This window comes from Podarcis gaigeae, assembly GCF_964106915.1.
Source record: "Podarcis gaigeae genome assembly, chromosome: 10".
Lineage (NCBI taxonomy): Eukaryota > Metazoa > Chordata > Lepidosauria > Squamata > Lacertidae > Podarcis > Podarcis gaigeae.
The window spans coordinates 31,403,622-31,425,730 of NC_139686.1; the positions used below are offsets into that span (position 1 = coordinate 31,403,622).

Below are 22,109 nucleotides of genomic sequence, written 5' to 3' on the forward strand. Positions count from 1 at the left end.
TTTCCATTTTCTTCAAGCATAACTTTCTGTCTTTTGGCAGGTAGTTCTCACTAATTTCCAAGGTCTTTAAAAGACAGTCACCTAGTTGTTTTTTGTTTTTTAATGGAAGTAGCATGCAAATAAATGACCTCCACAAGGAATAAAGCTTACCCGGAAGCTGTACGCCGGCTCCCTTGGCCAATAAAGCAAGATGAGCGCCGCAGCCCCAGAGTCGGCCACGACTGGACCTAATGGTCAGGGGTCCCTTTACCTTTACCTTTATATGTTGCAGATCAGGTGGCTAATGTTGCAAAAATGTTTTTGGCAAGCATTTAACAAAAGTGTTCATATGAATGGTTTTGTTGCATGACAAGACCAGTTTCGTTTATATTGCGGTTCTAGTTCCAAGGACCTCAGAGGTTCTGTGCATCATAGACAATCTCTGGCTCTCCTCTTGAGCTTGGAACTGTGCAGAAGAACCAGGGATTGTCCCCAGACGGCTGCTTTTTAAAAGTGATCTAAGCCTGAGAATCAATTGGGACAATGTTGGGAGAATGTTGGGGAAGGGTCAAAATTCTGGCTGACTACCAAAGGCAGCCTAAATTTGTGGACCCCTGGAATAGCTATTCCCACCCTGAGGTGCAAAGAGAGGGAACCCACTGCAAGTGGGAGCTTTTGAAATAGGAGTGACTAACCTGTGGTCCTCCAGATGTTGTTTGAGTCCATCTCCCATCAGCCCCAGCCAACATGGCCAGGAGTTAGGGATGATGGGGGTTGTAGTAGTTCAGCAACACCTGGAGATCAAGAGGTTAGCCATCCCTGATTTACAATATGTGGATGAAAACAGGAGTAGCTGTCTGATAAAATTACTCTTAGCGAGTGAGATGAGAATGATTTCACCCAGAGGCTTGCCATAGATTTTTTTCGCTGACTTTTTACAGTGTAACTTCAGATTTGCTAGACTCTATAGGCATGATTATGTTTCCACTAACACTAGACCTATATTTTACATCACTTGGGCCCGAGGCTTGTTATTTTTCTAGCTACTTTTCTTCCCCCTGCTCCCTTTTTGTAGATCTATGGGAACCGTCAGATTGTGCTGGAGAAAGAGGAGACGGAAGAAGCAAAAAGGTTTGAGCCACAAGGCTTGTATCTGATTGGCTTCAAGCCCCTGGTAATGTTGAAACAACACCATCACATCAGGCCTGCCCAGTTCATCTATCCTGAAGAGTCTTTGATTAGTGGTAAGCATATTGTGGGAAGGATAGCCTGCTTTGTAACTTGACAGTGAAATTTCATTGTGCAGAGCAGGATTTCAAACATGAAAATAGAGGATGATGATATGAGGTCGACTTTTTGGACCCATACTAGTCAGGGTACAGAGCAGGATTAGGCTCAGTGCCATGATTAGCATATTGATAAAGTTGCATTCCTTATCAATTCCAAACATTATATATATATGTTAAAATCACTCAGGATGAAACCTTGTGGCTGCACAGGTTAAATCCCATGGTGCAGGACAATAGTCATCTAACAGCAAGTGGCTTGGTCAACTCCCAACATCCACCCTGGAGGGTGGATAAGAAATATAATACATCATTATATTGATTTGATTTGTTGCCCTTCACCACAAGGTCCCAGGGTGGGTTACAGCGATTTAAAAGTACAATATTAAAATGATTTCAAAACAAAAACCATTAAAACAATAGGGTGGGGAAAGAGGTGTGTTTTCAGCATGCAATGGAAACTACATAATGAAGGCGCCAGGCACACCTCTGTTGAGGAAATTCCAAAACTTAAAGAGATTGCCATGGAGATTGCCCTCTCTCAGGCTTCTGCCCCCCCCCAAACTTTTGAGCTGCTGATTATTGCTACTATCTAGAAAAGAAGCACATTTTTTTTAAAAAAACAGAAACTATACCTTTCTGTCCCAAAACCATGGTAACCAGCCACACACAGAGATATATAGTTGCATATAGTCCTCTGCAGAAGCTTGATGTAGTTACAGTGGTACCTTGGGTTACATACGCTTCAGGTTACAGACTCCGCTAACCCAGAAATATTACCTCGAGTTAAGAACTTTGCTTCAGGATGAGAACAGAAATCGTGCTCCAGTGGCGCGGCGGCAGCAGGAGGCCCCATTAGCTAAAGTGGTGCTTCAGATTAAGAAAAGTTTCAGGTTAAGAACGGATCTCCGGAACGAATTAAATACTTAACCCGAGGTACCACTGTATTTCAGATGTGTTTTGAGCCACCAGAGTTGTTTCATTAAAGTAACAAGCATGGATTTTTGCTTTTAGGAAGCACCACACTCTTTAATGCCCTGCTGACAAAGTGTCTAGAGAAAGGGGTGATGGCCGTATGCAGGTACACACCCCGTCGGAACACTCCTCCTCGGTTTATAGCCCTGGTTCCTCAGGAAGAAGTGTTGGATGAGCAGAATGTGCAGGTGGCCCCCTCAGGTAACTGCAGTTTCTGGCATTTCTGTCTTGCAGATGGTTAGTGTGGTGTTGTCCTACCACTGTCAGAAGTTTTTTCTGCCATCTAATTTGAGGAGCGGAGGTTTAGACTTTTATGAGCAGCATGGAGTGGCTACAGATTTATCCCCCATCTTGTATAATATTAGCATTACTTTTTATGCACTGGTGCCTTATATAGTTGTATGGTTTGGATTACTTTGGCTGCTTCTGACGAATTCATTAAGGGTATCTCATCTCCTACAGTTAGGTAATCAATAACACACAAGATAATTTTGGGGTTCATTTCAATATCCCACTATTTAATTGCATCAGGTTTGTTCCTCCAGACTTAACAAGACTGGACCCAGAGATGCCTTAGTTAGAATATTTCTGCTTCTGTAGGGTAATCCAAATACCACCAATTTCTACGCTCAGTGCACAGAGTCCTGCCTGCCACCTAATACCACCCTATTCTGGAAGTTATTCTTAACTCTCAAGAACAGATTTTTGGGCCAGGCAAAGATCCTTGTCAGTCTTTCCTTTCCCCAAACTCCTTCAAAGTCTCCATGTTTTGTGTGTGGGATCTTGGCTCTGCCTGTTTCACCTTGCAAACTTTCATAAGCTGTATCTTAGAAGCTGTTGAGATCTTCTTCCTAGCCTATGTGATGTTTCTCAGAACAGGAATTTCTATTTTCTAGCTGAGATGATGGCATCTCTATCATGAGATACTGTTATTTGTGGACTAGTTTTAAAGCAAAACCAGAATGCAGACCAGAAATGTTTATCAATAATGGTAAAAAAAATTCCTTAATTGCTTGTGGGGTGAAATACATTTTACTCTTTGGTTAAGTAGTATATCATAATATTTTTCCTGGCTTATTGCTCTCACTATGGGTATTTAAAAATGTCTTATTCTGAGTTGTTTCTAATAAAATAAATTAAGACATGCTGTAGCTTTTTTCTGGTCTGCATCTGTTAATGTCTTTTGCACATTATGTCCCTATTCTGACAAATTATTCTGTTGTCTTCAAAATGTTCCCATTCACTGACACTCAAAACAACTAGTTCACAGTTGGTAGTTTTAGTTAGTAATCAAGCATTCACATGTTGATTTCAATCTAAGTGGCAACCCTAACGATAATGTGACTTCAGATCTGTAGATCATTTGTCAGAGATCTGAGCATTTGGGAACATTTTTGAGTATCTCATTTCTCTCATTTATATATTTGTTCCCTCTATTTAGGGTTTCATCTAATTTTCCTACCTTATGCGGACGACAAACGGAAAGTTGACTTTACAGAGAAGCTCCCAGCTAATCAAGAACAAGTAAGCAAAATGAAGGAAATAGTCCACAAGCTTCGGTTCAAGTACAGGTGAGTAGAGATGGGAGGAAGGCAGGCTCAGTGCCCATGTGCCCAGCAAACAGTTCTTGGACAACCCAGTGGCACTGTCGCTCATTGATACTTTAACCCGCGATTTCAACAGGAGTGAGAGCTTTGAGAATCCCGTTTTACAGCAGCACTATATGAACCTGGAGGCCTTGGCCCTGGACTTACTGGAACCTGAAAAAGCTGAAGATCTGACTGGTAAGAATAATTTAGTGAGTGTAGTTTGACATTTTTTCCCTGTTGCAGTCCTTGGAATTTCCCACAAGCAACGAACTGTTTAATCCAATAGTATGTTTGCGCATCATACAAAAATTTGTAGGTTTTAGACTAAAGTGAATTGCAGCTGAAGCAAATGTGGGTAACCTGTGGCTCACACGAGACCCTGGGGAGCCCTGTTCATTTTGTCACCACTGCCTGACAGGTTAACCATCAACTGTATTGTGAGGGAGAGAGAGGTGTTCCCGCCCTGCAGGTGTGTGGCATCTTTGGTCCTCCAGAAATGGCTGAGCCACAACTTCCATCATCCAACTTCCATTGCCCATGCTCTCTGGAGCTGATGGAAGTTGCACGTCAGCAACACCTGGAGGCCAAAGGTTTTCCCCACCTTCTGTTCTGCTGAACAACACATGGATATAGCAATTTTGACAGCACTGGGATTGCTGTGAAGGGGAGGATAACCGGCTCTCCCCAACACTCCCCATGCAGCCAAGATACTGGCTCATGCTGCTGTTAGCCCAAAGCAGTATTGGGACCATAGCTGTCAAACGTTTCCCTTTTTTTTAAGGGAAATTCCCTTATTCCAAATAGGATTCCTCGCAAAAAAAGGGAAAAGTTGACAGCTATGATTGGGACTGGACGCATTTTGGATCATTGGGATGGGTAGGGAGAGGTTGAAACCTCTACTCTCCAGTAATCCCGATGCAGCCAAGTTTGTTGTCAAGCTCTGAGGGAATCTGGAGTGCTGGGGAGGTTGAAATGCATGGGCATGTGAGAGAGGGGTGGGTGGGGAGAGATGTCAACGTGTGTCAGCTGTAGTAGTAGTAGTAGTAGTAGTAGTAGTAGTAATAATAATAATAATAGTGAATGGGGAAGGTTGTGGGCATGTGTGTGTCGGGGAAAGAATTGGTGAGTGAGAATACATTTGAATGAGTGTATAAATGTGAAAGGTGGGTGGACATTAGCTCTGGCACCACCCACCGCCTCAATTCACCCTTGGGGGTAAAGACTACTTAAGAACAGCAATGTGCCTTTCATGTCATAAATGGATAGCCAAAATTCAGTTTTGAATCTTATTTTTGACCGCATGAAATAATCAGGATCTCATAAAAAAGGGCCTTAGACCTCCTGTTTTCTTGAGGTTTTAGAAACAATGGAGCTCAGTTGGTAGAGCATGAGACTCTTAATCTCAGTGCCATGGGTTTGAGCCCCACACTGAGCGAAAGATTCCTGCATTGCAGGGAGTTGGACTAGATGATCCTTGTGGGACCCTTACAACTCTATTCTGTGAGCTATGGTTCCTTCTTTATCAGTGTAAGCACCATTTTTGCTAACGGACCTGATTATTAGTTCATGAAGACTGAAGCAAAAATTAAGGAGCTCTTCAGTCTTTCCAGTATATTCTAGCTTTTTGCTTCCCCATTTCATTGTGGCTCCCTTTTGTCTTAGGTACGCCGTTTTCCAAATTAAAATGGTTTTATAATTTATATTTATTTCAGTTGTGCTTTTGAACTATCTACCTTAAAGCTCAGCGTTTTGTATGTTTCCTCTGCAGAACCATTATTTCCGTATATTTGAATATTTTCGCTGTTTTGAGGTGTGGTATGCAGACATTTTCTCCCTATTCTCCAGTGCCCAAGGTTGAGGTGATGGATTGCAGACTGGGTAATCTTGCAGAAGAGTTCAAACAACTAGTTTACCCACCAGGCTATGATCCGGATGGGAAAACCACAAAGCGTAAACAAGGTAAGATTGCAACAGAACCCAAAGAGAGAGGTAGTTACATCCTCCAAGTTCATTTTCTGCTCTATCACACCAGATTGTGGTTGGATTATCATGGGCTAGGTAGGAGTCTATCTTGACACTGTGTCAGTGTACTTTTGCAGGATATTTTGTAATGGCTGTATAAGAGATATTTTATTTATAACAAGGTATTGGAAACACACAGTTAATCCAAAAATCTCTTTCCAGCAGGGGATGGTACCATACCACTAGAAAAGAAAGCAAAGATTGAAATCTCTGAAGACGACCTGAGGAATCATGTTCAAAAAGGCACTTTGGGTAAACTGACTGTGCCAGTTTTAAAGGAAGTGTGCAGGAATTACAAGCTGCCAGCAGGAACAAAGAAGCAAGAACTCTTAGATGCTTTGACTGAATACTTCAGTAGGCACTGAGAGTTCTATGCTCAGTTCTCCTCCCTAAGATTTTGACAAGGAAAAGGGGTGCAGCATCTTTATAGCCATAGATCAAAGGGAGCAGGGATTTATTTTTTCTTGAGAGGTTAAGACTATGTAATAATGAGGATTTATTAATGGGAAAATGCTTCATTCTCCCCACCTGTTTCTAGACTTAATGAAAACGTGTCGTAATAAATGAGCTTGTTATGTATATCTGTCCCTGCTTTTCTTCTTGTTTCTTTTGCTGTTTCATAAACATATAGTGAGCACAGAGTTGCTTGCATTCATGCAGAACTTGATGCTGCAGATTCAGTGAAGTGTCCACAGCACAAATTATATGGGATTAGTTTTAGTTGTTGTGGCCCAAGGAGGCTGACATGATGCTTAGAAAGGTCTGACCGACTGTTCATGTCCCTCAGCCCTTGCCTTGATGGCAATTATTATCATTATTATGATGATCATCATCATTATACTTTCCACTGTGGACTCACCTACCAGTGGCACATGGCTCTCAGCCGAGAAGGGAATGCAGCCCTGGAGCTGAAAAAGGTTCCCCATCCCTGGTCTGTTTGAAGCTGCTGGGGATTGTTTTCACGAAGAAGAATTTATCCAGGTCACTACCACCTGATGAATTATTTCTTCCCTCTTGCAGAAGATGCAAACACTGATAGCTTATATTCTTAAAAACTTGGTCCCATATAAAACATAGTGACTAAGGCTTTAGTCATGCTGTTATATTTGGGGCATCCAGCAAATATTTTAAACCACACAAAAGACTGAGATCACACAACATACAAACATAATTGTGTTTTTAATATATATAAAAAGTTAAAGCCACTGCCTTTGACAATATTATTCCATCTGCCCTTTATTTCTAACAGTGTTCTATCAAGTTGTATTAGGACTAGTATTTTAAAGATGTGCACCATCAATGGGTGAACATCATATTGACCAGAACAAGGTCATATGTTTTGTATTTACAAATCTTCAGCCTAATCTTCTGCAAATGAAGTTTGTTTATTGCCGAAAAGGATAGCCTAACTAAAATTCCACTGGGGAGAGTCGCATCAGAATGAAGAATTTAAAACAAAAGACTGGATATCCTCTTGTTAAACATCTAAATAGCAAGCGTAATGGAGGCAGGCAGAAGGGAGATCTGGTAGAAAACAAAAACAGTAGTAAACATTGTACAAATGACAAGACTCATCTTTCACAGAGTTATTTTAGTAAGTGAGTGGTCTGATAAGATTTAGACCAATAGTCTCTCGATAGCTTGTTGGACAGACTGAATCTGTGGCTTTAGCTGTGAGCCTTCTTTGATAGTAATTGAACAGGCAATGACAGGCCGAGAAACACCACATGCCCGCCCCAGGGCCTGCTTGGAGCGCACAAAGACGTAGGGCACATTCTTGTCCTCACAAAGCAGTGGGAGGTGAAGGATGATCTCAAGGGGCTCCGCATCTGCAGCCATCACAATGAATTCAGCAATGCCTCTGTTCAAAGTTTTAGTAGCTGTGGAAAAGAAATTGGTACAATGAAAACTCCATTTCCTCACTCTGCCAGGACTCACTCAGTAAAATCAAACAAGCTGCTAGTTGCAACATTAAGAGTGCAAATCCAATGTAAAAGGTTTTATGTACCTATCTATTGGATAATTGCTTGGCTTCTACAAAAAATTAAGTTTCCGTTACTTTTCAATGACAAGCTAGAGTTTCAAAGAACTTTTGGGTGGATCCTAAAACTTCCATTTGCCCACTGGAATTTTTGGCCATGAACAAAACAATCTCCCCAACTAAGAATGCTTATTTGTGATAACCTTCTTGCTACTGCCCCAAATTTGCAGAACTGGAATAGTGAGTAAGAAAAGTCACGGTCCTGGACTGATAGTAGCAAGTTAATCTAATCCCCAAGACCGGGATGACAACCACAGAATAGGCAGAGGTGTTTGGGGGCATATTTAGGCAAAGTACGAACTACTTTTCCACAAGAGACAATGCAAACCTAATACTCTACAAGAATGGGCAATTAATGGTACAAGCTCAACCCAATCTCACCTTCATTGGCTCCTTTGCGTAGCTGTTTGTAATTACAGGACTGCTGTACAAGATCAAGCAGTGTCTTGGTGAGCTGAGCATCAGCTAGTGGATAAGCTTTAGGATTCACTTCTGCCTCAGTCTATAGAAGGAAACAAAGAATCAAGGTAAAGGTAACAATTTCTCTTCTTCAAGGCATTTGCTGTCACAGCTACCTCTTTCTGTGTAACCTAAGGTAGTTCTGTAAGTCTGTGAGATCCTACAATGGCTAGGTCACATCTGGTTCAAAAGAGCCTTTCCACTGTTCGGGTATTCCATTTTTCCACCTTCTCTCAAGCCAATGAGGAAAAAAGGCAAAATGCATACTTGCCACAGAATCCAGGCAGAGTCTAAGTCAGGGGTCTGCAACCTTTAAGACAAAAAGAGCCACTTGGACCCATTTCCGAAGAAGAAAAAAAACTGGGAGCCGCAAAACCATTGCGACATTTAAAACAAATATATCTCCAGAGCCGCGATCTGACAGCGGGTGGGAAGGTGACGTCAGGACAGTGCGTGACTAACGCACGCACCGCCCCCATGCGACATCACAGCCAGTACAGCGCCCGTCACAGTGGGGAGTGTCAGGGCGCACAATGCGCCTCCTCCCCTCGCTAGTATCCGCCCCAGAGCCGCGGCAAAGGTGTAAAAGAGCCACATGCGGCTCCGGAGCCGCGGGTTGCAGACCCCTGGTCTAAGTAGTTATTCAGCCATGAAACTAACTGAAAATCCTTGGGTTAGCCACATGCAATCTGCCTAACCCAGAGGTTTTCAACCTTTTCGAGTCCCTTACCCAACTACATCTTGCTGCAGCATCCCTGTGGGGTTCAGGAGCCCAATTATGTCACCCCTTGCCTGCAGAGCTAGCAGCCTCTCACTCTTTTTTGAACACCCTCCCTTGTGCAGTGTTCCCTCAGCCTCCTCTCCTTAGGAGTCCTCTGGGCAGCTGCCGCCTTTGGTCTTTGAGCTGCACCCTCACCCCAAAGAGAGGTGCCTCCCAGAGGCACCATTTGCCTGCGGAGCTTGTAGCCAGCTGTGCAGGCCTTTGGGAGGCAGAGACACAAGAGGGCATCGGAGGAGGGAGGGAAGAGGGCCAGGGACCAGTGTTGTCCACGGCACCCCTGATCATAATTCAAAGCACCCCAGGGTGCCACAGCACACTGGTTGAAAACCACTGGCCTAACCTCACACGGGATTCCTATGGGGGGGAGTTGATCCTTACGTGCATGATCATGAGATAGTTGGTGGTGGGGAGGGGCGAAATAAAAAGAGCGGAAGTCAACCGGAGAAGCGAGGCAGTATGAGCACGTGGGTGCCAAGATGAAGCCCCGGCCTCCCTAACGTGCCTACAAAGGCGCTTCTAAGCGGCACGAGTGACGGCGAAGTTGCTCCAATAAATCAGAGCTGCTTAAAAAGCGCACTAACTTGAACATTAAAAGAAGCAGCCGCCTTGTGAGTGACGCCGAGGCTTCATTGCTTCGCACGTGGCAGCCCCCCCTTCACAGGAAAGGGGCAGGCCGTGCCGGGGAAGCCTCTTCCTCGTTCCCCACGCGTGACATTTCCACGGGCCGCCCCCTCGCCCCCCGCCACTACAGCCAGTTCGGCGTCCTCAGCGACCCCCAGCGCAGACGGATAGCGGGGGTCCCCGCCTGCTCCGCCCGTCTCGCCCCGAGTCCACTCACCATGTCTGCGAAGCACAAGAACCACTCGAAGCGCCTGGCTCTGGATCGATCCTCTCGGCCCGAAAGCTTCACGGAGGAAGAGCCTCGCCACGCTCTCGAACGCAAGGCAGACGCGCGCTCTTGGAAGTGACGTCGAAGGGGGAAAGGACAGGAAACACCGCGCAGGCCGTCCTTTAGGGAGAGAAAATGAACCCCCACAACCTCGCCATTGCGACCTCTAGCGTTGGCGGACTGCGAAAGAAACTCTCAGGAACTGGACCGGACCTCAGAGGGGATGCGGCAATCTTATGCGCATTTACCAGGGAGTAAATCCCATGGAGCCTAGCGGGATCGCCTCCTCCATAAAGGAAATTGAAATTGATCCGATGGTTATTCTGAGCCAGCCAGCCAAGAGTACAACTATGTAGTGCCTGGTCCAGCCACAATATGCCGCATCCACAATGTGTTTCGATTCAAATTTAGGTTTTGCCTGTTTCCGACTCCTGTGCAGCTGGCAGCAGCGAGACAGAAATTAAAAGAGGTGTGACTCTCGTCCTCAAAATTACATCGGCTTGCCAGGAATAGTTTAACCTGAATGTACAGACCACAAGGCCGGTGGAAGCTGCCTTATGCTAAATTAGATCATCGGTCCACTTAAGTCCAGGATTGCTTACACCAAGTGGCGTCGAGTTTCCAGGTTTCCATAAGAATAATTCGACATGGAGGTGCCCGAGATTGAACCGGTGACTCCCTGCCTGCAAAGCAGGTACTTAACCACTCAGCTATAGTCCTTTCGGGGAAATCTAGAGGAAGAGTCTAGAATCCTGCCCGAATGCGCACATGTGGATGCAGTCCTTAAGGTCCAATTCACTTGACAGTGCAATTCTACGCAGTTCGTATGAAGAAAGACCCGCTGAGTCCAATGGGGTTTCCACTCCTTAAGTGGTCATTAGGGAATAAAACACAATGCGCTCCTTGGGATTTCTGAGAAGGCATGCTTAGGATCGCGCCTTTGTTTCGGGTGCATTTTATCGGCGCGCAGGATTTACACGCCGCGTTCTTCGAAGCATAAGAAATTCTAAGCAGTTTTCAACACAGAGAATTGTACTAAAAAAACCGAAGAATCCCCCCCAACCCCCAAACTTTTAAAGAAAATGATCAACCTGTGCTGCAAATAATCATTCCATTCCGCACGATGACTCCGTCGGTGGGCTCTAAGTCCGCGAGGCCACCAGAAAGCAGCCTCGGAAGCGCTACAGATTCCGCAGCAGGCGCTGCTCCTTCGGACGGCGCGGCGCAGCAGGCAGTGCGCCTGCGCAAACATTTGCCGCCAAATCTCTCGCTCTCGCCTTATCCGAGAGAGGGAGAGCGAGCGGGGAAAGGATGGAGGCGGCGATGGCGGAGCTCCTCGTCTGCGAGCGGTTCCACCCGCGGCACGACCCCCGCTGGCTCCTGGAGCTGCCGCCTTCGCCGCTTTGCTTGGCGTGCGCCATTGAGACGCTCCAGGATGACGGGGCCTCGGTGGGTGTCCCCGTCTCTGAGGCACCCAGCCAGCAGCACCCATTCTCCCTTGCCTTCCCGGTGGTCCGTGTGCCTTGTATTTTGGGGCTCTGACCTATCCGCAATGCAAGGCCTCTTGTTTACTCTTGACATTTGTTACAGTAATGATGGTGCCATGTACATACAACAGGCTTAACAAAGAGGCTTACAATTAAGTAAGAAAGCGGGGTGTAGCAGGTAGAGCTGGATGAATGGATTGTGGAGGACCCAAGAAGGGATCTATAACGGGGTGATGGGGGTAAAAAGCACAGGGAGTTTTATATCCTGTGTTCCATTCTAGGAGGAAATTAAGAGTGAATTCGAAAACTTCCAGTACAGGTTGGCACGAGGCTTTAAGCTTTGCTTAATTTTCTCAATAAATAACTGATACAGTTTTGCTTTTCTAATATTTAGCTAGTACGCAAGAAACATGTGCTTTCCTGCCTTCGGGATGTTCTGATTCGACATGCAACCCTGGTCATGCCATTGCTTGCACAAGACGAAAGAGTGTGTGCTCATTTCATAGCAACTTTGTTTGGTAAGAGAAAAGCATACTAACTTGGTTAATGTAACAGGTATAGAAGTATTACTCATGGCTTTTCAGGGATAGAAGATTGGAAGCAAGTATTTTATTCCACTATGGTGTACCATAGAGGGTAAGATTATGAGCTGATGGAAAGGCGAAACTAGAATGTTAAATGTGTGATTGTGTTTAACATGTCTATTCTTTTCCTCTGCCCCTGGTAAATAACAACTGTTGGTCTAACTTTTAATCACAATTATTTTCCAAGTGCTTTCCAATCACAGGGATTTGGGGAGGGATGTTGAAGTTTAGAGGGACACATTTTCTCCCTGTGAATTTCATCTACTTACATAATAAGAAAGAAAAATTATAGCCATTTTTGGATTTCCCATTAGAGTCAACAGGGGTGAAACAGAGCTTTGGATTTAACAGATCATATTTGCACCTTAATAATGAATCAAATTGGAATAAAATGTGTTCTAGTAAAGATTGTGGTTGCTGTACACCCCTGGTTATACTCATTCATGAGAATGGCTTCGGGAGTAATCCCTGAGGAAAAATCCATCCTCACTGCCTTGTGGGATGTCTTTGGGAGAAGAAAAGTCTATGGAGTAAACACTACACAAATCTGGAGTGGAGTCCCTAAGATGTATGCCTCCTGGCAGTTCCTGCAGCCAAGCTGGTGCCAAATATATTCATTTCCTCACCTTTGCTTCACATCAGTGAGGCCAGAAGCCATAGGCACAGCCACTTCTCCTTTCTTCAGCAGCAACAACAGCAGCAGTTGATCTGTTGGGTGCTTGGATCTGCTGCCCCTGTGGATCTTGCCAGCTGAAACAGAACTGTTTCATATTGCCTCATTAAAAGACTGACCCTGGGTGCAATTCTAACCCTCAGATATACCATATTCTAAACTCTCCCAACTGATTTATCTTGTTTCCTGCTACTCAAGAGCTGTGACTCTCCTGACCAGAAGCCTAGGTTCATGACACCTAGAATAGGGTTACCAAAAGGGGGAAATGTGATAATGCTGGAAGAACCTCTCTTTCTCCTCTGCCCCTATGATCTTCATAAAAATTTCCAAGCCCTGCAGCACAATCCTGTGTATGATTACTTAGAAGGAAGTTCAATTTAGTTACAGATGGGAGCCCCAGTATAGATTACAAAAAATAATTTGTGATTAATCTGTGGGTTGATCTTAACAGAGATATTGCAAACTGTGGAAGATGGCAGTGTACTGGATTTACTCATTGAAGGTGAGAAGCAAATGGTGAATTGCTGTTGGGTATGGGAAGCAATGGGCGTGGGTGGCGCTGTGGGTTAAACCACAGAGCCTAGGACTTGCCGATCAGAAGGTCGGTGGTTCGAATCCCCGCGACGGTGTGAGCTCCCGTTACTCAGTCCCTGCTCCTGCCAACTTAGCAGTTCAAAAGCACGTCAAAGTGCAAGTAGATAAATAGGTGGGAAGGTAAACGGTGTTTCTGTGTGCTGCTCTGGTTCACCAGAAGCGGCTCTGGTTCACCAGAAGCGGCACCGCAACCCCAGAGTCGGTCATGACTGGACCTAAGGGAAGCGACTGGACCTTTACCTTTAAGGGAAGCAATTACTGTACTATTTTTAGGTCAAAATTGTATTAGCATTTTTATCAGTGTAAAAAGCTCCAATCCAAATGAAATGAGAAATTTCATAAAGGTTGCAATCCTAAACTCACTTTCTTCAGAGTAAGTTTTATGAAACCGTGTTTGTTAATCTGAGTAAACACACTTAAGGTTGCACTGTGTAGAGAGTAACTCAGCTTTTAAGATTTTCATACATTCTTAATGAGAAAATACATATGGAAATTAAATATTTCTGTAGTAGTAGCTATGGTTAATGCAGAGTTTACACATCAGGACCCCTTCCAACTCTGCAATTCTATGATACAGATTTCAGTAGAAAACAACTCAGTACAGATATTGTCATGACCCTTCAACCCACCAGCCCAATCCATTCTTGAACTGGGTTGGAATTCAAATTGTTATATCAGGTGAATTGGCATCAAATAAGTAACTAGAGCATACTCTTAAGTGGCTTTCTTCTCTGAAGCTATATTTTCAAATACTTCCCTAGTTTTTAAGGAGCAGTGTAGTTTAGCAAAGAACCTAAGGAGGTTGACTCTATAGGTCTCAGCTACTGGAATTCAAAGAACACACCCAATTCTTGAATCAAAATTACATTAATACTATTTATTCAAACTAGAAAAATGATTTACCAGCTTCATATGAACCATCTGCTGCACTCTTCTTAACAAAGCCAAGGTTTTCCATGAGCTTATTTTTTGGTAGAACAGATGGAATAGGATCACTGTGCAGTGATTATGAGCCAAGAAAATACGTCTCAGTTGGTGGGTGTTGAGGAACTGAAACACTTATGATATGAATACCTGACAAATTAATTTATGTTTCCTGAGTTGTATTTCTCTCTCTGTGTCCTGCTCCGATATGTGGAGGAGAGAGCCTGGAGTATATTTATGAGAAAACAATTTTGCCCTCACCTAAGCCTGAAAAATCATTCTTTTGAGAGATTTGCTGACATCAAGACCTATTGCTCTGGTTGTGGGTAGGGATTTGCTATTTCTTGATTTCTCTTCATTATAAATATGACACATCGCTGTTGACTTCCTTTCTGTTATCATGTATAACCATATGATGTAGTGCTTGAGTTAAAGGGAAAGAGCAAGATGCCCTTTTCTCTGATAAGGAGGCCACATTTTCTCCCCCACTCCTTCCAGGCAAATGCTCTGTAGGGAAGAGCTGCACTGGAATGGCTGGTGAGGCAGGTGGGGTTCAATATTTTATTATGTAATAATGCCAGCTGTAGGGCTCATCCACACTTCCATTTGCCCCTCTGGAAAACCTGCGGTTTAGCGCTGAATCGGAACCAACGACAGTCGGGTTTTCCGTGGATTGCAATTTGTTCCAATTTAGTGGTAAAGAGTGGGTTTCTCAGGGGAAAGCAGAAGGACGGAGAGAAAACTGCTGGGACCCGTGCCTTCTAGGCATGGGATAAGTGGAGGTGTGAGAGAGAGAAATCACAGCAAAACCTATTAAAAGCAAGTGAGAAATAATAATAATAATTAATAATATTTTTTTTTATTTATACCCCGTCCTTCCTGGTTCAGAAAACTGGGCTCAGGGTGGCTAACAACAAATTTAAAACAATTGATGCAACAAAAAACAGCATAAAATGCAGTATAAAATGTGAATAACAATAAATTCAGAATTCAAAAATCAATTTAGGGGGGGAAATGTGTTGTGCCTAACCTTCCCCTCCTTGTGTTCAGTTTTGGTACTGCTGGTAGTAGGACTGAAGATGGAGCGGTACCTGCACTATCTATTGGATGAATGTCAGAAAGAGGTTGGTACAGATTATTTCCTTGCTGCTTCAAATGTACAGACTCCCACTCCTACTTATACACATTCAGTATGGCTCTCGCTCTCAGGCTTCTTGCCTGCTTCCAGTTCAGCTCACATGCAAAACTGACCTTTGTCTTTCTCACTACTAGCCAGGCAAGGGGAGCCACCCAATTGCCCTCTGGCACAGAACAGCTTCCTTTGTTATACTAATGACTAGACTTAGGTGACAACTTGTGGGATTCAGGTGGTGCTGTGATCTCAACCACTGAACCTCTTGGGCTCACTGATTGCAAGGTCAGCAGTTTGAATCCGCAAGACAGGGTGAGCTCCCGTTGCTGTGTCCCAGCTCCTGCAAACCTAGCAGTTCAAAAGCATACCAGCGTGAGTAGATAAATAGGTACCACTGTGGCAGGAAGGTAAACAGCGTTTCCGTGTGCTCTTGCTTCTGTTATGGTGTTCCGTTGTGCCAGAAGCGTTTTAGTCATGCTGCCCACATGAAAAGCTGTCTGCAGACAAATGCTGGCTCCCTAGGCCTGAAAGCGGAGATGAACGCTGCACCCCATAGTCGAATTCAACTGGACTTAACTGCCTAGGGGTCCTAGGTGGTAACTTAGGTGACAACTACAATCCTTGCTTGGCTAATTCAACAATGGAATCCTTCATTGGATTTTAACCCTTGCTGACTGCAGGACCTCAGGAATTACAAGGGACAAACATCACACTTATTAACCCTCCCTCCAACACACAACAGTATTACTCTCCTGAAATAAATTGTAAATTCTTTTATCCTAAGCTTTCATCTCTTGTCTGTTGCTAATTCAGATGTCTTTGGTTGCTAATTGGTGCTTCCTGTACACAAATGTTTCCCCAACATATGCTATTGAAGATAAGTGATAACAAACTTGTATCAGTTCACTATGTGGGTGGTGGTGTGAGGGCACTTCCTTCTGAATAGCAAGTTCAAAGAATGCTAGGGTAAGCAGAACTATATGGACCCTGCCATGCAAGTTGCAGTGCGACTGTATCTGTGAGGTAAAGCGCATTTTCAAAAAGATAGTCTGCTGAATTGTCTGGTGTTTTTTTTTTTAAATGTAAGGACATTTTCTCACTGCTTTAATTTTTCACTTGTTTGCCACCACTATAGTTATGCAAGGTAGCAGCTACAAGAAGCAGCTTGCCCATGTTTATTCTTCTTGGAAAACTGGCAGACTCCATCCCAATTTTTGCTGATGTATGGGTGGTTGAACACAGTAAGTATTACAAGTACAGTGGTACCTCGGGTTACAGAGGCTTCAGGTTACAGACTCCGCTAACCCAGAAATAGTACCTCGGGTTAAGAACTTTGCTTCAGGATGAGAACAGAAATCACGTGGCGGCAGCGGGAGGCCCCGTTAGCTAAAGTGGTACCTCAGGTTAAGAACAGTTTCAGGTTAAGAATGGACCTCCAGAACGAATTAAGTTCTTAACCCAAGGTACCACTGTAAATGCAATGTTGGAACTAAGAACTCCTGTGAAGGTGAGAGATTATGTCAAGATCCACAAATATGGTGTATTGAAACTGGACATGAGCAGTCTTTGTGAGACTGGATTAGTAGATCAGCCTGCTTCAAGTTTGAATAAGTATCCAAATGAACAAATCCAGACAACGTTTTGGTGAAGAAGAATGTTTTTTTCATGCCTATATGTGCAAACACTGGGTGAACTAGAGAAGGAGAGGCACACAAGTGGGACATGATAAGCAGTAGCAACACCAAGCTGCTGGGACACAACAACTGGAAACATGGCAGAACTCTAAACTGAGAGTGGTTAGCTAGGTTGACTTACAGGTCCAGGAACTTAGACTAAGGGCAGCATGTGAGGTAGTAAAAATGAAAAGAATGGAAGCAGCACAACTGTGGGGTGACCTTTCATTAAGGATGACTTGGAGATTAGGGTTTTGGTCATCTGCTATTTGGAAATAGCTGAGTTTCACAAGTCAGTAGGGTCCCCATTTGTGGATGGAGGAAAGATGCAATAAGGTGCAAGGTTAAATTGTGAAAAAAACCCAGAGGTTAAACATACATATACATATACATAGACATAGACATATACACATATATTGTGTTTATTTTGATATCTCATATTAGCTATGTTATCAGTTATCAAGAACCAAATTGTAGTTTGTGTGTTTTTTAAGCAAAGGGATTTGTACCTTGATGTGCAGATGTAGTACGTAGGCTCAGTTAAATTTTTTTAAAAATCAGTTTGCTCAGCATACAGAACTAACGAGCTTTCTGGAGATAAGGGTGCTCATGAGGAATAATTGCATGAAACTCAGGATGAGGGTGACTGTCTCCTCTGTCTCCCTTAAATGATGCCCCTGTTGGCCAGCCCACAATTGACAAAGTTAACAGTGTTTTCTCTCTTTACAATTGCATTTTCTGTCCTCTCTGCATGTAACATGATGGAGCATCTGGCTGCAGGTTTGATGTACCCAAATGAGAGCATAAAGGCTGCTGTATGTTATCTTTATGGCAAGCTGTACTCTGTCCCCAGTGCTGCAGAGAGGCTGTTTGTTCATTTCACAGAGAGGCTGTGTGGCCTCTTTCTGACTACTCTAAAGAATTCACAGACCAAGGAGCTGCAAGTTAACTGTATGGGTAAGGTGCTCAATGAGTGGAATAGGAGGGGAAGAGCTTGGGATGTTTTCACAAATGCTGCTAGTAACGCCTTTCATTCTGGAACGCTTTGGAATAGAAAGCAGAAGAAAGCAATTTTAAAATCCAGTCTCTTTTATCATTCACATAAGGATTTAATTTGCCTTTCAGATTCTGAACCCATGTGTAGGCATGTTGCTAGTTTTTTTCAAAACCAAAAACACCCCCCCAAAAAAAAAACAACCCTCAAGGCAAGGCACCTAACACAAATTTGGATATGCTGTACTATACTCTTATGGTCAAACTTTAAGCAACAAAAGTTGAATTGATTGATTTTTATATGTATATATGCAAATTTAGATCTATGGCATAGTAAGTTGGTGAATGGCTGGGTTCTTGCTGGCCCTGCACTTTATAGAATGCCCAGCTGCCCTGTTAGGAAAATAAAAAAGTTGTTTTTTTTAAAGTGGGGAAGGAGATTTGGAAATTGGAAGCGTAACTCCTTAATAGCTAACCATCTGTTCCAGGCAATATCAGGAGTCAGTTTGACTTTTCAGAGCCAGAAAAAAAATGTTGAGGAACAATGGCTTTTTGCTTTTCTGATGGAAAATTGAAAATAAATAATCTGATGTAGATATCTGTACAGATAATACAATATTGCTTATAGAGTGGTCAAAATATTTTTTGGTAGTAGAGCAGCAATAGAATCAGAATCATGAAGATGTTTCAGAATCCAATGAAGTGATGTTTAAATATCTCTTGTTTTGTTAGTTTCTCATTTTCTTTCCCCTTGCTCTATTGCAGGTTTGCTAAAGCAGCTGCTGAAATATGATAAGTTTGTTTCAGTTATTATGAGTAATGCAGGAAAAGGAGCAGATTCTCCAAGCCCAGAGTTGTTTGAGCGAGAAAGTCTATTACCTTTAATGATCAAGAAGGTAATTGCCAAAAAGATTTAACCCATCCTCCTAACATCTGCTGCCAGATTTGTTATTATTCCGAGTTGACGCATTAATGATAAATGCTGAACTTGCTTAATGGCAAGTTTTTGTTACATATTCCCTGAATATAGGTATTAGTGAATACCTTGTGTTGTAGAAGAAAATTAAAGGTGCTATGCTACATCTAAATGTATTCTGAGAGAATGGGTGGGAATGCTTTTTCCTGGTTGCACATGGGGTCATTTTCATAATACCATTATGAGTTTGTGGGTGCAAGACAGCCATAACTCTTGGATTTAGTAAGTGTTGGAGTTTAATCAGTGCTTGGAGTATTAAGATGGGATGCCAGATGCTGAATTTATCCATGTCAAAATACAGTGGTACCTTGGGTTACATACGCTTCAGGTTACAGATGCTTCAGGTTACAGACTCCGCTAACCCAGAAATAGTACCTCGGGTTAAGAACTTTGCTTCAGGATGAGAACAGAAATCGTGCTCCGGCGGCGCAGTGGCAGCAGGAGGCCCCATTAGCTAAAGTGGTGCTTCAGGTTAAGAACAGTTTCAGGTTAAGAACAGACCTCTGGAATGAATTAAGTACTTAACCCAAGGTACCACTGTACAGGCCAAACCAGTTTTTCTGTGCTTGAGGGATGGGCCATCAGCAGAGAACAAAGATAGGGAGGTGGGCCATCAGCAAAGCAAAGACTGTGCAAGCCAACAAATGGGGGGAGCCCCTCTCTGAGCTCTGAGATTGTTAGCCAGAAGACAGTGCCAGTTTTCTAGGAAGTTTTCTAGGGTTTCGGTTCCTTGTGGCAGGAAAAAGGGGTCAGCCTTTGAAGCTGGGGGGGGGGGGCAGGGCGGTCAAAGCATAATGTGGGCTGACAGTTTGAATCCAAGGTGGCAGCAATGGGAGAAATTGAACCATCATGGAGTGTAATGCTGGAAGCCCCTCCTTTGTAGGCTTGGGTTGTATATATCTGTAAATAAACCACATATCATAAAGACGCCGCAGTCTCTGTTGTGCCTCATTTCCAAAGGAAACACAAACCTTGGGTAAGCGCCTGGACCCCTAGAACCTCGCACTGCACAAAGATTGGGGTAGTGTGTAACAATACAATGGATGACGCCCATTATGATTACTAGAAGCAGCATATACAGCTGTTTGATGTATTTGCCCATAGTTTTGTGATTATTCTAACACTTTTTTCTCTGTTCAATTTAGAAATAAAATCTATTCAGATGGTTTGGTTTGCAGGCCAGAGTAACCCTAACCATGGTTTAGTGTAAATGCATGAGTGTGTGGGCTCCTAGAGAGGAGTCTGTGGTTGGTTTGCTTTCGTCCAGTTGTCTTGCTGCTGTGTTGTACTGATCTAAGCCATGGTCCAAATTTGGGCTTGTGGTTTAGCTAACTAGATTAACTATGAATTGTAACCAAGGTCTGTCATTATTTATTTTTTTTACTTGTAGTGTGTTGGGAGAACTAAGTCAAGAGCTCTAGTTTGCAGCAGCAAAATGACCCCAAGAGTTTTCAGTGAAGCAGCTGCTAAAATGTAGAAAAAACCTTCTTTTAGCAGTATCTTCCAGTTTATGGGGTGATGTCAGATGATTGACAGGTAGTTGGTCCTACCTCGTGTCAAATTTGGCCCATGAGGCACAACCTGATCAAGATCTGGCCTACAGAGCCAAAAAGTTTGTCTACCCCATGCCTAGTGTGACCAAGACATCTGAATAGTTAATTTTTTTAAAAAAATAAATATTTGAATGCTAAACCATGGTTTAGCTTAGTGTGGCTCTATGACAATAGCATTTCTTTTTAGTTTAAATTATTATTCTTGTTCTGATTTGCATTTGGTCAACACATTTTTTCTAATGCTGCAGTAATTTAGTGTAACAATGGCTCTTTAATACCTAGTCTTATGTCTTTCACAGCTGTTATTGTCTAGAGATGAGGTATTACAGGTAGCAAGCGCTCAGTGTATGGCTGCTGTACTGGTGCATTCTCCAGCAACATATGCTCCTGCCTTTATCAATGCCGATATCCCAGGTAACAAAAAGAATGTGCTGTTGTTTATTGTTTGCCAATTTGCAGGTTATCATGGTACTTGACTGCAAAGCTATGTTTGGAATAGTTGCAGCTATTGCAGCACTGTTAGCCAATAATACTTCCGAGTGACGTAAACTAGAAATTGTAAGTACAGTATAAGGAGAATTTTATGCCCCACGAATAACACTTTGCAGTAATCTAACCTAGAGGTTACTAGAGCAAACAAACAACAAGAACCCACCCCCAATTAAAAACAGTTAAAATAATTGTAGCAGCAGAGTTGCAACTTGCACAGCAGCCAGGTCAGTAACAATCTTTTCCCCCCTTCCTTTTTCCTTCGCAGGCAGATGGCAGGGTTCAGCACTCACCCCCCCCCCCGGTAGTTTCAAGATGTGTCAGAGTTTTAAGTTAACATTTACTTCTTTTGTGTTTTTCTTTATTTCCTCTCCTTTTGGGAGCAGTTGTGTTGGGCTGAACTGATGCTAGAATACATTTATTTTTATTTTTGTTTGCAGAGTTCCTGTTTGAGTGTCTCTTCTGCATGAGCGAAATTCTCACCTGGTCAATTTATTGTTGCCTGCTGCTGCTGACTGAGGAACAGCTTTTCTTTTCCAAGTGTCACACTGTCTATGGTAAATCACCATTCTCCACAGCCTGATGGCGTTGCTGCCATGCCATTCAACATTTCCACACTAGCCATTTCGTTTGCAATTGCTATCCATTGTTATCGCATCATTCTTTGTTCGTTAACTTTTCAGAGAATCCAGATGATGACATTGCCCAATCATTGCATTCTAGGGTTTTGTTCGTTGTCCTTCCATGAGTTTTCAAATTTTATTTGTGGCTGTTGTTCTGGGGTGTAATACAACTGCAACTCCACAAGTACTACTAAGGCTTTTAAAAAGTTGCAGTGTCTTTAATCAAAAGCTACCTGTTCTGATCATTTATTGTGTCCTGTTCGGCATGACTGGGAGACAGGTGATGAATTGCCCCTTAATTGCTCGGCTTTTGTTCCCTGTGGCTTTCCTTTCATTATTTTCTTTTCACTTTTATAGCAAGATAATGCCGCTTCTCTGTAAAAGGAC

At 43.2% G+C, this 22,109-nt stretch overlaps 4 protein-coding genes across 8 annotated transcripts in view; 3 read left to right on the forward strand and 1 right to left on the reverse strand.

The window, feature by feature from the left end:
• XRCC6 (X-ray repair cross complementing 6) overlaps positions 1-6,430 on the forward strand; it is a 28,898-nt gene extending 22,468 nt beyond the window's left edge. For 3 of the 5 annotated variants that reach the window (XM_083698679.1, XM_083698678.1, XM_083698677.1), the window contains exons 8-13: positions 1,055-1,223; positions 2,280-2,441; positions 3,682-3,811; positions 3,924-4,024; positions 5,675-5,788; positions 6,014-6,430. In XM_083698679.1, coding sequence (XP_083554805.1) covers positions 1,055-1,223; positions 2,280-2,441; positions 3,682-3,811; positions 3,924-4,024; positions 5,675-5,788; positions 6,014-6,216 — 879 coding nt within the window. In that variant the 3' untranslated portion in view covers positions 6,217-6,430. The remainder of the gene's footprint in view (positions 1-1,054; positions 1,224-2,279; positions 2,442-3,681; positions 3,812-3,923; positions 4,025-5,674; positions 5,789-6,013) is intronic. The other 2 variants (XM_083698681.1, XM_083698680.1) reach the window with 1 other exon arrangement.
• Positions 6,431-7,011: 581 nt separating this feature from the next.
• On the reverse strand, positions 7,012-11,242 carry SNU13 (small nuclear ribonucleoprotein 13). The gene is made up of 3 exons (XM_083698835.1): positions 9,971-11,242; positions 8,274-8,394; positions 7,012-7,731 (listed from the first exon to the last, which is right to left on the reverse strand). Exons 1-3 carry the CDS (start codon positions 9,971-9,973, stop codon positions 7,469-7,471), a joined length of 387 nt encoding a protein of 128 aa, XP_083554961.1. The 5' UTR covers positions 9,974-11,242; the 3' UTR covers positions 7,012-7,468.
• A 2-nt stretch (positions 11,243-11,244) lies between these two features.
• Positions 11,245-16,931, forward strand: LOC310825356 (meiosis inhibitor protein 1-like). Its single transcript, XM_083698811.1, has 5 exons — positions 11,245-11,470; positions 11,903-12,026; positions 13,217-13,267; positions 15,334-15,407; positions 16,551-16,931. The coding sequence occupies exons 1-5, from the start codon at positions 11,333-11,335 to the stop codon at positions 16,728-16,730; spliced, it is 567 nt and encodes a 188-aa protein (XP_083554937.1). The 5' UTR covers positions 11,245-11,332; the 3' UTR covers positions 16,731-16,931.
• A 305-nt stretch (positions 16,932-17,236) lies between these two features.
• The window catches only part of LOC310825274 (meiosis inhibitor protein 1-like), a 30,846-nt gene continuing 25,973 nt past the window's right edge, over positions 17,237-22,109 (forward strand). The window contains exons 1-4 of the mRNA XM_083698581.1: positions 17,237-18,045; positions 18,847-18,977; positions 20,910-21,024; positions 21,540-21,656. Coding sequence (XP_083554707.1) covers positions 17,757-18,045; positions 18,847-18,977; positions 20,910-21,024; positions 21,540-21,656 — 652 coding nt within the window. The 5' untranslated portion in view covers positions 17,237-17,756. The remainder of the gene's footprint in view (positions 18,046-18,846; positions 18,978-20,909; positions 21,025-21,539; positions 21,657-22,109) is intronic.

What these genes read in the sequence shown, in the direction of transcription:
- SNU13 (XM_083698835.1), bottom strand. An exon ending in ACGCAAAGGAGCCAATGAAG is followed by an intron (nt 7,732 to 8,273) that starts GTGAGATTGGGT and finishes TCTTTTCCACAG; the next exon opens with CTACTAAAACTTTGAACAGA.
- LOC310825356 (XM_083698811.1), top strand. Translation starts at nt 11,333, where the DNA reads ATGGAGGCGGCGATGGCGGAGCTCCTCGTCTGCGAGCGGTTCCACCCG. An exon ending in TTTCATAGCAACTTTGTTTG is followed by an intron (nt 12,027 to 13,216) that starts GTAAGAGAAAAG and finishes TGATCTTAACAG; the next exon opens with AGATATTGCAAACTGTGGAA. An exon ending in TGGATGAATGTCAGAAAGAG is followed by an intron (nt 15,408 to 16,550) that starts GTTGGTACAGAT and finishes CCACCACTATAG; the next exon opens with TTATGCAAGGTAGCAGCTAC.